The sequence below is a fragment of the Rana temporaria genome, chromosome 12 (assembly GCF_905171775.1).
Source record: "Rana temporaria chromosome 12, aRanTem1.1, whole genome shotgun sequence".
Lineage (NCBI taxonomy): Eukaryota > Metazoa > Chordata > Amphibia > Anura > Ranidae > Rana > Rana temporaria.
Window position 1 is genome coordinate 32,339,329 of NC_053500.1, and position 17,479 is coordinate 32,356,807.

Below are 17,479 nucleotides of genomic sequence, written 5' to 3' on the forward strand. Positions count from 1 at the left end.
GGAGGATTTACGCTACGCCGCCGCAACTTTACAGGCAAGTTCTTTGTGAATAAAGCACTTGCCTGTAAAACTTGCGGCGGCGTAACGTAAATGAGATACGTAACGCCCGCGGAGATTTACGTCGAGATACGAGAATCTGGGCCACAGTGTCCACCTTGAAGGCCCTTCTTCCACAAAAATAATACTCAGACACAGAGGCGGCTTTAGGCTTTGTGAGGCCTTAAGCAAATCTTAGACACGGTGGCCCCACTCGTGCTCATAATGGGTAAAAAAATTCAAGCAAATAAAAATGGCAGCAGAAAGTTACACGGATCTAGCACACAGTGAGTGAGCAGAGGCAAATTAGGTGGCCGCAGGGCCCCCTGTGAGTGCGAGGCCTTAGGCGACCACCAAAGTTGCCTAATTAAAGAGCCGCCTCTGCTCAGACACCGTTGTAAAACCCATAGCTATTAAGGAACTAAAACAATTCAGTTATGAATTATCCTTTACTCACAAAGTATATCAGAAAGGAACAATAGACAATGGTTGACAACTAATAATTGATACCTCACCCGACCTTACCTTTCTCATTCAGCTCATACTTGTGAATAATCTCCCGCGCCCTTTCTAAGGTGGCTTCTTCCCCCTGGTGGTGCAGGAACTCCTGTAACTCCTCTGCAGAGAGGACCCGATCCTCACCGGAATACTGGTGAAATATTTCTTCCAGCTCGGGCCGGTACATGAGCTGAGTACAGAACTCTTCGATTTCATGGTCCTCCAGCCTGTCGGTGTTGGAGCGGTCACATTTCTGTACAAAGGGATACAAAACCATCCAAAAGAATTAGGATCGCCTCTGGTGGGTATTAAAACTTAATCCTATGCATTAAGGTGAAAAAACACCTTGCAGTGTCCGGCACGCCCGAGCCCCCGCTTTACTTACCCGAGTCCTGAATTTCCGAGGGCGCGATCCCGCATCGCTCTCTCTACGGCTTCTTGGCTCTTCATTGGATAGATTGATAGCAGCGCAGCCATTGGCTCCCGCTGCTGTCAATCAAATTTAATGACGCGGCCGCCTGGGGGGGGCGGGGCCGAGTCATACATTTGGCGGCTGTGGACGCCGAATGAATAACACGGGAGCGCGCCTGCAAGGTAACCCCCTTGGGAGAGAGCTTCCCAGAGGGGGTTAGATTTTGCGGGGAGGAGCCGAGAGATCTGCCGAGGGACCCCAGAAGAGGAGGATCGGGGCCACTCTGTGCAAAATGAACTGCACAGTGGAGGTAAGTATGACATGTTTTTTTTTTTTTTTTAACTGAACCTTTACAACCACTTTAACCACTTAAGGACCGCCTTCTGCATATTTACGTCGGGAGAATGGCACGGCTGGGCACATGCACGTACATGTACGTACTGTGCTATTGTGCTTCGCCCGCGACCCGGTCCGAAGCTCCGGGACCGCGGGACCCGCGGACCCGATCGGCGCTGGAGTCCCGCGGTCGGTCCCCGGCGCTGAAGGACGGGGAGAGCCGTGTGTAAACACGGCTTCCCCGTTCTTCACTGTGGCGGCGTCATCGATCGTGTGATCCCTTTTATAGGGATACACAATTGATGATGTCACACCTACAGCCACACCCCCCTACAGTTGTAAACACACTTCAGGTCACACATAACCCCATCAGCGCCCCCTTGTGGTTAACTCCCAAACTGCAACTGTCATTTTCACAGTAAACAATGCATTTTAAATGCATTTTTTGCCGTGAAAATTACAATGGTCCCAAAAATGTGTCAAAATTGTCCGATGTGTCCGCCATAATGTCGCAGTCATGAAAAAAAACGCTGATCGCCACCATAAGTAGTAAAAAAATGTTTTTTATAAAAATGCAATAAAACTATCCCCTATTTTGTAAACGCTATCAATTTTGCGCAAACCAACCGATAAACGCTTATTGTGATTTTTTTTACCAAAAATAGGTAGAAGAATACGTATCGGCCTAAACTGAGGAAAATAATTTTTTTTATATATATTTTTGGGGGATATTTATTATAGCAAAAAGTTAAAAATATTGCATTTTTTTCAAAATTGACGCTCTGTTTTTGTTTATAGCGCAAAAAATAAAAACCGCAGAGGTGATCAAATACCACCAAAAGAAAGCTCTATTTGTGGGAAAAAAAGGACGTCAATTTTGTTTGGGAGCCACGTCGCACGACCGCGCAATTGTCAGTTAAAGCGACGCAGTGCCGAATCGCAAAACCTGGCCGGGTCCTTTAGCTGCATTTTGGTCCGGGTCTTAAGTGGTTAAGAAAGCAGAATCTGGATATCTGTCCTTGACTGACCAGGTGTGCAGCATAGTGACCATCTATTGGGGGAAGCTTGGATTTTCAAATCGTAACTAAATCCATCGATTTAATAGTTTAAAAAACAGTTACATTCCTGGCACGTGCTGTGAATGTAACTGTTAGGGCTCATTTACACTTTCTTCAGCTTCAACACACATTAACGGATAGTTTACACTTGCTTCAAAACAAAGCTTTGGACAGGCTTTGTTAAAGCTCTTTGAACGCCAGTCAAAGCTCCTGTCACTAAATAAAATGGTTAGCTTACAGTTCTGTTTTTTTTTTCCTCCACTTCGCTTTAAAAAAATTATACCCCATGTAGTTTAGTGGTGCTTCAAAGCGTCTTCAAAGCCTCCATAGAAGTCTATGGCAAAGCTCCCTTGAAGACACCAAAGCCTCATCGAAGCCCCACAAAGCCTCACCAAAGGCTCATCGAAGCTCCACCAAAGCTTCACCAAAGCTCCACCAAAGCTTCATGGAAGCTCCACCAAAGCCTCATCGAAGCTTCACCAAAGCCTCATCGAAGCTCCACCAAAGCCTCATCGAAGCTTCACCAAAGCCTCATCGAAGCCCCATCGAAGCTCTACCAAAGCCTCATCGAAGCCCCATCGAAGCTCCACCAAAGCCTCATCGAAGCCCCACTGAAGCCTCATCGAAAAACACACAGAGCAAAAGCAAGGTGTAAACAGGACTGTAAGCTAACCATTTTATTTAGTGACAGGGGCTTTGACTGGCGTTCAGAGAGCGTTAACAAAGCCTGTCCGAAACCATGTTTTGAAACAAGTGTAAGCTAGCCCTAATGTGTGTTAAAGCCGAAGCAAGTGTTAATGAGCCCTTACATTGTGCTCTCAACCAAACTGTCAAACCATCAAATGGTTGGTGTCATACCTGATCACATGTGCACTGTACAGCATCATGGGAGTTCAAGATCAAAAAGAAACCAAGATGGCAGCTTCATTGACTGAGAACAATAGGAGAGTTTGGTTCCGCTTTAACAAAGTAAAAAATTGTTTACGCCCAAAAGAGCTTAAACGATTGGATCCTGCAATAAAAGACTATGCTGGCATGCGGTAAGTTTGCCATGTTCAAGTGATAGAGCCTCCAGCGAAGTCTTGGGCCGGGATTCAGAAAGGGGATACGACGGCGTATCTCCGGATACACCGTCGTAACTCTAAGTGTGCAGGGTCGTATCTATGCGCCTGATTCGTAGAATCAGTTACGCATAGATTTCCCCAAGATCCGACCGGCGTAAGTCTCTTACACCGTCGTATCTTAGGCTGCATATTTACGTTGGCCGCTAGGTGGCGCTTCCGTATATTTACGCAAGGAATATGCAAATTAGGTAGATACGCCGATTCAGAAACGTACGTCCGCCCGGCGCATTTTTTTACGTCGTTTACGTTAGGCTTTTTCCGGCGTAAAGTTACCCCTGCTATATGAGGCGTATCCTATGTTAAGTATGGACGTCGATTATGTCGTTTGCGTAGGTCGTTCGCGAATAGGGCTGGGCGTAATTTACGTTCAAGTCGAAAGCATTGGCTTTTTGCGGGTTAATTTGGAGAATGCGCACTGGGATACGTTCACGGACGGCGCATGCGCCGTTAGCCAAAAACGTCATTTACGTGGGGTCAGCCTTCATTACCATACAACACGCCCACTGCATGGAGAATTTGAATTCCGCGGGCTTACGCCGGACCACATACGCTACGCCGCCTTAACTTAGGGCGCAAGTTCTTTCTGAATATGGAACTTGCGCCCTAAGTTACGGCGGCGTAACGTATCTGAGATACGTTACGCCCGCTGACAGATACGCAATTGTATCTGAATCCGGGCATTGATCTTTAACACACTTAATGGTGTGATGGATGCTTGATCCCCCCTCTACGCGCAATGGTTCCTTCCACTGGCCCCTGTGTGACTAGTGTAGTGACGTAAGGACTGGATGAATGAACAACAAGTGCGGGGGGGACACAGGTATTCAACACACCAGGAAGTGTATCAGACGTGAGGACTAAAGGCTCTATCACTCGAGTATGGTGGACTCACTGCCCATTACAGATGTAAATATTCACCAATCTTCTATTATAGGGACTTTTCAATGGGGTTTTGTTTTGGGGAAGTCGTTTTAAGGCTGGTTGCAATCCTCGCTGTGCGCCTTTTTATATGTTTTCACGTGCGTTATCAACAATTATTTGTTTTCATGTGCTATGCCAATAACCTGTAGCACATAAAAAAAAAAGGCATAAACTTTCCAGCAGGGTCAAAGGCTCTGTAACCAACAATGGCCCGGATTCAGGTAGATTTGCCCCTTATTTACGGAGGCGCAGGGCAGCGTTTTTGCCCTGCGCCCCCGCAAATTTACTGCGCTACCCGCGATTCACGGAGCAGTAGCTCCGTAAATTGCGTGTGCGCTGTGTAAACTTGCCCTGCGTAAGGGCGCCTAATGTAAATGATCCCGTAGGGGGCGGGAATCATTTAAATTAGGCGCGTTCCCGCGCTGAGCGTAGAGCGCATGCTCCGTCTGGAAACTTTCCCGACGTGCATTGCGGCAAGTGACGTCGCAAGGACGTCATTTGCTTCAAAGTGAACGTGAATGGCGTCCAGCGCCATTCACGAATCACTTACGCAAATTACGTAAAATTTGAACGTCGCAACGCGGGAACGACGGGTATACTTTAGCATTGGCTGCCCCTGCTATTAGAAGGGGCAGCCTTACGCTAAACACGCCATACGGAAACAACGTAAATTGCGTACGCAGGGCTCGCGCAACATTGTGAATCGGTGTTAGTATGCAATTTGCATACTATACACTGACCACAATGGGAACGCCCCCTAGCGGTCATTTCAAGAATGCAGCCTAGATATGCGTGGCATAAGAGCCTTATGCCACGCAGATTTTAGGCTGAAGTCGGCGTTACGATGTTCCTGAATCAGGATCATTCGTAACGCCGGGGCAAATAAGCAATTGGGCTGTGTAACCTATGGTTACACAGGCGCAATTGCTACTTGAATCTGGGCCAATGATCTTGTGCAGTAACCCATAACAACCAATCAGATTTCACTTACTGTAGACAGAGGAGTAGCAAAAAAAAAAAGTTTGATTGGCTACTATGGATGAGGGAACGTAGCTTTTTATTTTCCTTACTGAATAATCCCGAGGTTTGTATTTCAGCTGCCTCTGGCAGGGGCTCAAGTATTGCACAGTGGATGGGTGTGTGCCACTCGCTGAATCTAATTTTAGTCATCCATTTTTGCCAAAACAACCACAGGACAAGGCAGATACAGAGTATAATTCTACAGCGGAGGGCAAGAGAGGCCCAGCAATTGCTAACCCTGAAATAAGACAAAGTGAGAGACCCATAATGGAGAAAGGGTGGGCACCACCCAGCATGGGTCTAATAATATGTTATTACACGGCGGGAGCTCAGGAATGCATTAGCTGTGCCAACCTACACTGAAAATGTATCTCATGTTTTTATTGCTTGTTGTCACATAAGATCTGCTTATCTGTTACCAGTGGGACATATTATATATTTTATGGCATTTTTGGAGCAGAAACAGGGTAGAGATGGTGGAATTTACACTGCAAGGGTCAGTGTCAGCTCAGGTTTCCTCTGCAAGCTAACACAGTACAAAATTCTGTACAATGGTCAGAGAATGATGATGTCATATCCATATACTATAACTTATATCTGGAAAGTGATGATGTCATATCCATATACTATAAGTTATATCTGGAGAGGGGTGATGTCATATCCATACACTATAACTTATATCTGGAGAGTGGTGATGTCATATCCATACACTATAACTTATATCTGGAGAGCGGTGATGTCATATCCCTACACTATAAGTTATATCTGGAGAGTGGTGATGTCATATCCCTACACTATAAGTTATATCTGGAGAGTGGTGATGTCATATCCATACACTATAACTTATATCTGGAGAGCGGTGATGTCATATCCCTACACTATAAGTTATATCTGGAGAGCGGTAATGTCATATCCCTACACTATAACTTATATCTGGAGAGTGGTGATGTCATATCCATATACTATAAGTTATATCTGGAGAGGGGTGATGTCATATCCATATACTATAACTTATATCTGGAGAGTGGTGATGTCATATCCATACACTATAACTTATATCTGGAGAGCGGTGATGTCATATCCCTACACTATAACTTATATCTGGAGAGTGGTGATGTCATATCCATATACTATAACTTATATCTGGAAAGTGATGATGTCATATCCACATACTATAACTTATATCTGGAGAGCGGTGATGTCATATCCATATACTATAACTTATATCTGGAGAGTGGTGATGTCATATCCATATACTATAACTTATATCTGGAGAGCGGTGATGTCATATCCCTACACTATAATTTATATCTGGAGAGTGGTGATGTCATATCCATATACTATAACTTATATCTGGAGAGCGATGATGTCATATCCATATACTATAACTTATATCTGGAGAGCGGTGATGTCATATCCATACACTATAACTTATATCTGGAGAGCGGTGATGTCATATCCATACACTATAACTTATATCTGGAGAGCGATGATGTCATATCCATATACTATAACTTATATCTGGAGAGCGGTGATGTCATATCCATACACTATAACTTATATCTGGAGAGCGATGATGTCATATCCATATACTATAACTTATATCTGGAGAGCGGTGATGTCATATCCACATACTATTAATTATATCTCGAGAGTGGTGATGTCATATTCATACACTATGGGCCAGATCCACAAAGAACTTGCGGCGTATCTTTTGATACGCTGCGTAAGTTCTACGATGCGCAGTCGTATCTTTGTTTTGTATCCACAAAACAAGATACGTCTGAATGTGGGCTAGATCCGACTGACGTACGTCTTAGTACGCCGTCGGATCTAAGGTGCATATTTACGCTAGCCGCTAGGTGGCGCTTCCGCGTCGAGTATGCAAATTAGCTGGATACGCCGATTCTCAAACGTCCGTCCGCCCGGCGCATTTTTTTACGTCGTTTACGTAAGGCTTTTTTCGGCGTAACGTTACCCCTGCCTATGAGGCGTACGCAATGTTAAGTATGGACGTCAGAACAGCGTCAAATTTTCCGTCGTTTACGTAAATCGTTCGCGAATAGCGCTTTGCGTAAGTTACGTTCACGTCGAAAGCATTGACTATTTGCGACGTGATTTTGTGCATGTGCACTGGGATACCCCACGGACGGCGCATGCGCCGTTCGTTCAAAACGTCAATCATGTCGGGTCACGATTTATTAGCATAAAACACGCCCTCCTCTTCACAATTTGAATTAGGCGTGCTTACGCCGCCACATTTACGCTACGCCGCAACTTAGGACGCAAGTGCTTTTAAAACACAGCACTTGCCTCTCTAAGTTGCGGCGGCGTAGCGTAAATGAGATGCGCTACGCCGGCCTATATATGCGCGGATGTACGTAGATCTGGGCCTATAACTTATATCTGGAGAACAGTGATGACATATCCATACACTATAACCTAAATCTAGAGTTATATCATATCCATACACTATAACTTATATCTGGAGAGTGGTGATTTCATATCCATATACTATAACTTATATCTGGAAAGTGGTGATGACGTATCAATATCTCTGGAGAGAAGTGATGTCATATCAATACACTAAAACTTATATATGGAAAGCCGTGATGTCATATCGATACACCAATTATATCTGGAGAGTAGTGATGTCACGCCCATACACTATAACATATATCTGGAGAGTGGTAATGACATATCCATGCATTATAAATTATATACGGAGAGCAGTGATGTCACACCCATACATCATAATTTATATACGGAGAGCAGTGATGTCACACCCATACATCATAATTTATATACGGAGAGCAGTGATGTCACACCCATACATCAAAATTTATATTTGGAGAGCAGTGATGTCACGCCCATACATCATAATTTATATTTGGAGAGCAGTGATGTCACGCCCATACATCATAATTTATATTTGGAGAGCAGTGATGTCACGCCCATACATCATAATTTATATTTGGAGAGCAGTGATGTCACGCCCATACACCATAATTTATATTTGGAGAGCAGTGATGTCACGCCCATACACCATAACTGTTATCTGGAGTAGGATGATGTCACACCATACACTATCATTTGTTTCTGGAGAGCATTGGTGTCACATCCATAAACTATCATTTATATCTGGACAGTGGTGATGTCACACCCATACATCATAATTTATATTTGGAAAGTTGTGATGTCACACCCATACACTATCAATTATAGCTGGGGATTGGTGATGCTATATCCAAACTCCATATATTTGGACAGTGCCACCCCCATACACCATATATTACTGTAAATCCAGAGAGTGGTGATTATACATCCAAACACTATCATTTATATATCGGGGATATGCAATTAGCGGACCTCCAGCTGTTGCAGAACTACGATTCCCATGACACATAGCAAGACTCTGACAGCCAAAAGCATGACACCTAGAGTCAGAGGCATGATGGGACTTGTAGTTTTGCAACAGCCGGAGGTCCGCTAATTGCATATCCCTGTTATATCTGGACAGTGATGATGTCACCCCATACACTATAACCTATATTTAGAGAGCGGTGATGTCACAACTATAAACCATAACAATTAAAGGAGGACACTTTGTCACCTTAAAGAGTGTGTAGGCGTAGATGTCATTCATATCAATGTTGATCATCCTCAGCATGTCCTTCACTTCTTGAAAACTCATCTTCTCATCTCCGTCTCTGTCCGCCTGATGCAGATAATCTCGGATCCAAATATAGTTCAGTCAAGGAACACAATGCAGAGAGAATGGAAGGAAACATGGACAGACATTCATTCAGGACAGGGGTGCCCAACCAGTGGCCCGGGAGCCACATGTGGCCTACGACCTCCTGCTCTGGGATGGAATAGAATATTGTTATAAAAGGTCACTTTATTACTAAAATCGCACTGTATATATGCGCATATGTGTTCTGCAGTGGTTACTGGGCTGCTTTCAAACTGATCCGCAGATGCAGAGCAGAGCACCTGTGGGTTATCGGCACTGAGCCATAGACTTCTGTTATTACCTGCGAGTTTAGTGAGCTTTCTGAAAGTGCATCAAAAAGAAGCTGTCAGGGACTTTCTATATGTTCCAAAACCGCACAGGAACCACGGCTCTGGGAGACATTTCTGTCTATCAAAGATAATTGGAGTCTGGGGAGATCAATGCACATTGATCGTGTGGTGATCAATCATCCAGACAAGAAAAGCCAAGCATGGTTCAGCAGTATTCAGGGTCCTGATGGAAGAATGATCCGAATACATTGTAAACATGTGATGATGAGGCATGAGCTTTGAGTTCGAGTCGAACTCATGTTCGACTCAAAACATTGCCTGTTCGCCGACCAGCGAACAATTTGGGGTGTTCACGGCAAGTTTGTGTGAACTTTAGAACCCAGTTAAAGTCTATGGGACTCGAATGTTTGAAATCTAAAGTGCTAATTTTAAAGGCTAATATGCAAGTTATTGTCATAAAAAGTGTTTGGGGACCTGGGTCCTGCCCCAGGGGACATGTATCAATGCAAAAAAATGTTTTATAAAATGAATTTTTTTTGGGAGCAGTGTTTTTAATAATGCTTAAAGTGAAACAATAAAAGTGAAATATTCCTTTAAATTTAGTACCTAGGGGGGTGTATAGTATGCCTGTAAAGTATCGCTTGTTTCCCGTGCTTAGAACTGTCCCTGCACAAAGTGTAATTTCTGAAGGAAAAAAAGTCATTTAAAACCAATCACGGCTATAATGAATTGTCGGCTCCCGGCAATACAGAGAAAAGTCGTTCATAAAAAAAAAATGTGTGGGGGTCCCCCCAAATTCAATTATCAGGCCTTTCAGGTCTGGTATGGATATTAAGGGGAACCCCGCGTCAAATAAAAAAAAAAAAAGATGTGGGGTTCCCCCCAAATATCAATTCCAGACCCTTCAGGCATTTTTAAAATCACTGCTCCCGAAAAAACGTCAGTTTTTAAAACTTTTTTTTGCATTGATACATGTTCCCTGAGGCAGGACCCGGGTCCCCAAATACTATTTAGGACAATAACTTGCATATTAGCCTTTAAAATTATCACTTTAGATTTCAAATGTTCGAGTCCCATAGACTTTAACAGGGTTCTAAAGTTCACACAAACTTTTGCTCTGTTCGCAGGTTCTGGTGTGAACCAAACGGGGGGATGTTTTCAGCTCATCCCTAGTGATGATACTATACTTGTAACATAGTTAGTTAGGGTGTTTGGCCATTTTACCCCACCAATCAATTTATGTTTGGCGGGGGGTGCACCAACAAAGTGCACATGGTGGAGCTCTCCTTTAAATGTGTATATATCAGGGCTCAAGTCCTGCGGGAACGCGTGGGAACGGAGTCCCTGCACTTTTTTCACAGCAGGAACGCAGTTCCCTTTGCAGGACTAAAGCAGACGAGCCACCCGAGCCAATCCTTCACTAAGTGGCGATGCCCAGCTCGAGTCATTGTCAGGGGCAGGCAAACCTTAGTAATCCTTTATGTTACTGGCTGCTTCCTGTATATGGATTCATCTGGTAGTGTGCGGGTATTCCGTCACTTCCTCGATGCCGCAATGTCTCCTGGGAGCTTTTGTCATTGTTCCCAGGAGACATTGCGGAGGTCTGCCGCGAGTTATCGCGGGATTTAGAAAGAACCTGCTTAAAAAAAAAAACATGCGCTTTAGTAATTATGCATATGAGCGTATCATTTTTTTTTTTTGGTGGTGGAGTGGATCTTGGGTGGGAGTTCCCACACTTTTTTCCCCAGGACTTGACCCCTGGTATATATTATTTCACGCTAATTTATTGTACATATTGGCCACATATGGGGTATGCCGCGTGGCCTTGTTCATTTATTAATTCCCTGTTCCCCTTTTCCATGTTTGTGGCATACTACTTTTACATTTTTGTACAACTACCCAAAGCCACTGAGGACATGGCTTGTTTTTGGCATGGGCTCGATGTAGCATCTTCCTAGGTAGGTGCTGGAGAGTGCATCATTTTGGGTCTGACAGGCAAATGTAGGTGCAAATGTAGGTGCTCTCTGCCTAACAGGGAGCAGTGATCAATTGTTAACTTAAAAGCCCAGTCCTATCCAAGTCAATTATATACAGGAAAATACGGAATTCTGTATATTAAGAGTGGAAAAAAGTAAGTAGATGCACAACCTGTGTAAAAAAAAAAAGATATTAATCAATAACAATCACAGTGAGAAGCATAGGTGTGGGCAGCCTATTGCATTTGGGTGTGCACCCCAAAGCCCAAACACACACTACCGATCACTCACGATGTTCATTCAGAAAGGGAAGGGGCCGGTAAATTACATATTTACTGACCCCTTCCCCACTCCTAAAACATCCCAGCAGCAACAGCCCATAGGAGAGGAGGGAAGCTGGCAGCGATGCGGGGGGGAAAGATGGGAGCCAGGGCAGTAGGGGGAATCTGTGCTGCACAAGGTGATTAGGGTGTGCCTGGGCACACCTGGCACACCCTGTGCGCACGCCTATGGTGAGAAGCTCTGCTGCACCAACATGGCTTAAAGTGAACCTATCACAAGGAAGCTACCATTTCGTAAATGTTTATAACTTAGCTGTCATGCTGACCTACTCAACTAAGTTCCTGTCCTGGGATAAGTAAGCAGATCAGGAAAGATAGAAGTATTTCTATACCCATTCTGGATCAGAATGAATCCAGAGGGTCACCATGGGACCCAGAAAACAATTATTTTCATAAAGAGGGGTCAGCAATAGTAGCTTTGACCTCTGTCTCCTATGACAATGTTTTTTTTTATAGCTGAAGATACAAAGATAGAAGTCCCTAAAAGCATTTCTATACTTATTCTGGATCAGATGGCCAAGGTACCGAATCCAGAGGATCAGCATGGGACCCGGGAAACTAGTATTTTCAGAAAGAGGGGTCAGCAATAGTAGCTTCTACCTACTTCTCCTATGACAGTGTTTTTTTTTTTATGGTTTCCATTAATTTCTTTAAGGATATTGGACTAACTTCTCCCGCTGGCTCATGGCTATGGCTCTTTCCATGAGTTTCTGCAGCCCATGGATCCAACTTTGGGCTTCTTGTTCACTACTGGCGGCCAGGTCCAGGTTTTTTCTCCTCCCCATAAAGGAAATACTGAAGCAGCAACTCTCTGGGAAGCGGCGGCCATTTCTTCGTAGCCCTTCTGACTGACGCCCTTCGCGAACAGACTCGATGTGTAAGATGGAGACTGTGGAATAGGAGAGAGGAGTAAGGAGATGAGAACATTAAACATTAAGTTACAAATGATGTCCCCCCCCCCCATCCCCTCCCAGGCTGCAGATGAGCATCAATCAGGCTGCACTGATGGCAATGCTGAGGCTGCATTCATGGCAATGGAGAGGCTGCATTCATGGCAATGGTGAGGCTGCATTCATGGCAATGGTGAGGCTGCAGATGGGCACTGATTAGGCTGCATTGATGTGCACTCATTTTGCTTCACAGTTCTTTATTTAAAATGTATATTTTTCCCTGAAATTTCCCTTCTGAAGGTGCAGATAAATACAGTATATCCAAATAACACGCCCAAGCTCATCCTTAGTCCTAAGCGGCGCTCAGGGATTCGTTGGGGCCACAAATGATATATACCGTATTTTCCGGCGTAAAAGACGACTTTTTAACACATGAAATTCTTCTTAAAAGTCGGGGGTCGTCTTATACGCCGGTACCTAACATGCAGACTCTCAGTCAGACCGTGGCCGTCCATTTTTCAAAAGCCTCCTCCTCGTGCTGTCCCGTGATAGGCGGAACACTCAGCTTCCCAGCAGAGCCTCTGTTCAGTGTTCTGCCTATCACGGATGCCCTCTCGTCCTCGGTCTCGGACGAGAGGGCATCCGTGATAGGCGGAACACTGAACACAGTGTCTGCTGGGAAGCTGAGTGTTCCGCCTATCAAGAAACAGCACGAGGAGGAGGTGTAGCTTTTGAAAAATGGATGCCCGCGGTCTGACTGAGATTCTGCATGTCAGGGATAAGGTAAGGGATCGTTGAGGAATGCAGTGGCACAGTGAGGCATGTAATGGTGGCACAGTGAGGAATGTAATGGTGGCACAGTCTGGCATGTAATGGTGGCACAGTGAGGCATCTAATGGTGGCACAGTCTGGCATGTAATGGTGGCATAGTGAGGCATCTATTGGTGGCACAGTCTGGCATGTAATGGTGGCACAGTGAGGCATGTAATGGTGGCACAGTCTGGCATGTAATGGTGGCACAGTGAGGCATGTAATGGTGGCACAGTGAGGCATGTAATGGCACAGTGAGATGAGGTGAGGCATGACTAGTAGGAAGTCGTCTTATACGGCGAGTATATCCCAAAACCAACATTTTAGCTGGAAAATTAGGGGGTCGTCTTATACGCCCAGTTGCCTTATACGCCGGCAAAAACTGTATATATCCAAATAACACGTCCAAACTCATCTCTTCACCATACACAGCCACAAAGGCAAGACAATTCTTGTTGGGCAGTGTAGTAGTGCTCAGACTCTAAGGCCCCGTACACACGATAGAATCCATCCGCTGAAAAATCCCAGCGAATGGGTTTCAGCGGATAGATCCTATGGTGTGTACACTCCAGCGGATCTGTTTCCGCGGATATTTCTCCCCTGGGATGGATTCCAGCAGATCGAATATTTGCTGACATGCTAAACAAATCTATCCGCTGGAATCCATCCCAACGAATGGATCCGCTGGTCTGTATAGACTCACCGGATCCATCCGTCCGAAGGGATCCCCTGCATGCGTCGTAATGATTTGACGCATGCGTGGAATTCCTTATATGACAGCGTCGCGCACGTCGCCGCGTCATAATCGCGGCGACGGCGCGACACGTCATCGCCAGAGGATTTCGCCGCGGTTTTCAATGCGATGGTGAGTACACTCCATCGCATGGAAATCCGCACAAATCCTCGAGAGGATTTATCCGCGGAAACGGTCCGCTGGACCGTATTCGCGGATAAATCCTCTCGTGTGTATGGGGCCATACACTTAGACCGACTTTTATTGGTCCAAAGAATGTGAGGCAAAATAGTCGGCCCTCACGCATTTTCACTTCATTAAATCTGGCCCTCTTTAAAAAAAGTTTGGATACCCCTGATATAAGGGATATCACGTATCTTCTCTGTTTCAGGTACACTATTTGACAAAATGTTTGTAAGCACCTGACCATCACAACTGCACTATATAGCTAAATCTTTGGTGTGAAGGAACTCGAGTGTCCTCCACAAAGCCCTAACCTCAACCCTACTGAATACCTTTGGGATGAACTTTAATGCTTATTTTAAGTCAGGTCTTCACAATACCCAACATCAAAAATGTTCTTTTTGCTAATAGGGGAAAGAATTTGCACAATCATACTCCAAAATCTTGTGGAAACACTTCTCCAAACTGTAGCCTGGGGCCAGATGTGACCCTTTTCTTGCTTTTATCCAGCTCTTCAGGCACTATTTCATCTACTGATACCAATAATGGGGCACAATTCCTCCCAATGACACCAACAGTTGGGCAAAATGACACCATTAATGGGGCACAATTCCTCTCACTGACACAAACAATGGGGCACAACTCCTCCCACCGACACCAACGAAGAAGCACAATTCCTCCTAATGACACTAACAATTGGGCCCAATGACATCAACAATGGGGAACAATTCCTCCCAGTGGCACCAACAATTGGGCCCATTGATACTAATGATCAGGCAACAATTTCTCCCAAAGACACCAAGGATGGGGCACAATTCCTCCCACTGACACCAACAATGGGGCACAATTCCTACCACTGACACCAAAAATGCATTGTTTACTCCCACTGACGTCGGGACCTTTTCTTCTCCCAATGACCATAATCCAGCCCCCCTAAAACCAAAGGGACAATAAACTGGCCCTTGTTTAGAAAGTTTGGGGACTCCTGCTCTATAATCTTAGCAAATTGGCTAATTGAATAAAAAAGTTACCCAAAGCAGCCAATCGGAAGTTATCATTTTTGAACCTGCAAGAGAAAAAGTGACAGCTGCAATCTGACTGGTTGTCATGGGCACACCTCCTATCTGTCATGCCCTACCCATGAGGAACACATATTGGGATAATCAGAACACATGATACAGAACTGATTAAATATTGCCTTTGTCAACAGGTACTCACAGATCTGCTTGGAGCGAGCCTTTTTCGCCCGGCTCTGGTACCAGATGGTCATACCATCAGACTCAAGCCGGTAAAGTCTTTGCTGTTGCCATCCTGGCTTTATTTTCCATAGCTGGGTGCCATTATGCATGATTTTCACATCTTCGTCATCAGACAAGGCTGAAAAGAAGAGTAGAAGATATTACTTGTAGAACAAGGCTTCCATGCCTTTACATCTAATTTACCGTTTGTCGGATTCTACAATTTCAGTTCGAAATACAACTCCCAGAATGCTTTGAGCCGAATTAGTACAGAACAGAGAAGGAACTGCTGTTTAAGGAGAATGGACAGAGGCGGCTCTAGGCTTTGTGAGGCCTTAGGCAGAACTTGACATGGGGCCCCACTCTCACCCATGATGGGAAAAATAATTCAAGGACAAGAGCCTCTTCCCCACAACCCTGGCCGGTGGTTGTGGAGGTCTGTGGGCAGGGGGCTTATCGGAATCTGGAAGCCCCCTTTAACAAGGCTGCCCCCAGATCCTGCTTTTTAATAACTAAGGGGTGGGGGGACACCCAGTGATGTCACCTGGTGAACCCGCCCCCTTGTGACGTCATTGACAGAGGGCATGCTGGGTCCATGATGTCACAACTGTTACCAATATTCACTGGTTGCTCTGAGCACAGCAGCGTTAAGGTCCCTGTCCCTCAAAACTGGGGTAATGTATTGGGCAAGTTAGGCGGCCGCGAGTCCCCTATGAGTGCGAGGCCTTCGGCGACCGCCTAATTAAAGAGCCGCCTCTGAGAATGGATATGGGCTATGGGCATCCATCAAGGCATTTTCATATTTTCATAACTCCTCCCAAGAGCCAGCCCACTTTACTCTGAGGGCTCTCGAGAGAAGTACTGAAGCATGTTGTGGTGATGTTTTCAGAAAGCTAGGTAGAGCACCCTGCCAGCCCATACCATCTGCCATGATCTGTCTGCATTGCATAGAGAAGCACTATAAGGTATGTAATGAAAATGGAAAAGTTTTATTCAAACCAATTAAGTGGCATGTTGATAAGAGCGAGATGTGGGGGAAAAAACTGAGGACAAAATATATATTTCAGCTGTAAGAAACACTTAAAGCGGGGGTTCACCCTAAAACTACTTTCTAGTATTACAATGTCCCGACACATTACAATACAATTATGCCTATTTTTTTATTTTTTTATGCTGTACATACCTCGGTACAGCTAGTTCACCCGCGGCTTCCGGGTTGCGAATCCCGCGGGAGTGGGCGTTCCTAACTTGCTGGTGATTGACGTGATGACCAAAAACAAGCTCCCCTCGTCGCATAAGCTGCGTCACGATTGCCGAAAGAAGCCGAATGGCGAGTCGGCGCTATACTGCGCCTGCGCACCGCCAGTCGGCTCCTTTCGGCAATCGTGATGCAGCTTACGCGACGGGGGTGCGCATACTAGCTCATTATGCCTTTGTTTTGCAGCATGTATTTTTATTTATTTTTTACCGAGAGGGTTTACTTTAACCGCCTCTCTGTCCTAGGCTACGGAGCTGTCAAATACACAGGACCAGATGGGCAGTAATAAAAATTCATTGGCAGGTAAAATATACTGTATGTAAGTAACCTCTGTACAGTGGAACCTCGGATTACGAGCATAATCCGTTCCAGGAGAATGCTCGTAATCCAAAGTACTCGTATATCAAAGCGAGTTTCCCCAATTGAAGTCAATGGAAACGAAAATAATTATTTCTGCATTAAAGTGGGAGTTCACCCCCAAATCAACTTTCTGACATTAGTTCCAGTATACTGCTAACATCTGCAGTATGCTGTTTTTTTTTTTTTTCCGCTACTTATCGTTTTATGAGCCCTTGTTATCCGGCTCCAAGCGGGGATCGCTTCCGGGTATAGGCGTTCC

General features: G+C 45.0%; 1 protein-coding gene across 1 annotated transcript in view; it reads right to left on the reverse strand.

Annotated features, from left to right (window-relative positions):
- Nucleotides 1-17,479, reverse strand: part of PLCD3 (phospholipase C delta 3) — a 99,453-nt gene that overhangs the window by 46,693 nt on the left and 35,281 nt on the right. The window contains exons 2-5 of the mRNA XM_040331618.1: nt 15,583-15,741; nt 12,409-12,637; nt 9,019-9,148; nt 562-787 (exon numbers count right to left, since the gene is read on the reverse strand). Coding sequence (XP_040187552.1) covers nt 562-787; nt 9,019-9,148; nt 12,409-12,637; nt 15,583-15,741 — 744 coding nt within the window. The remainder of the gene's footprint in view (nt 1-561; nt 788-9,018; nt 9,149-12,408; nt 12,638-15,582; nt 15,742-17,479) is intronic.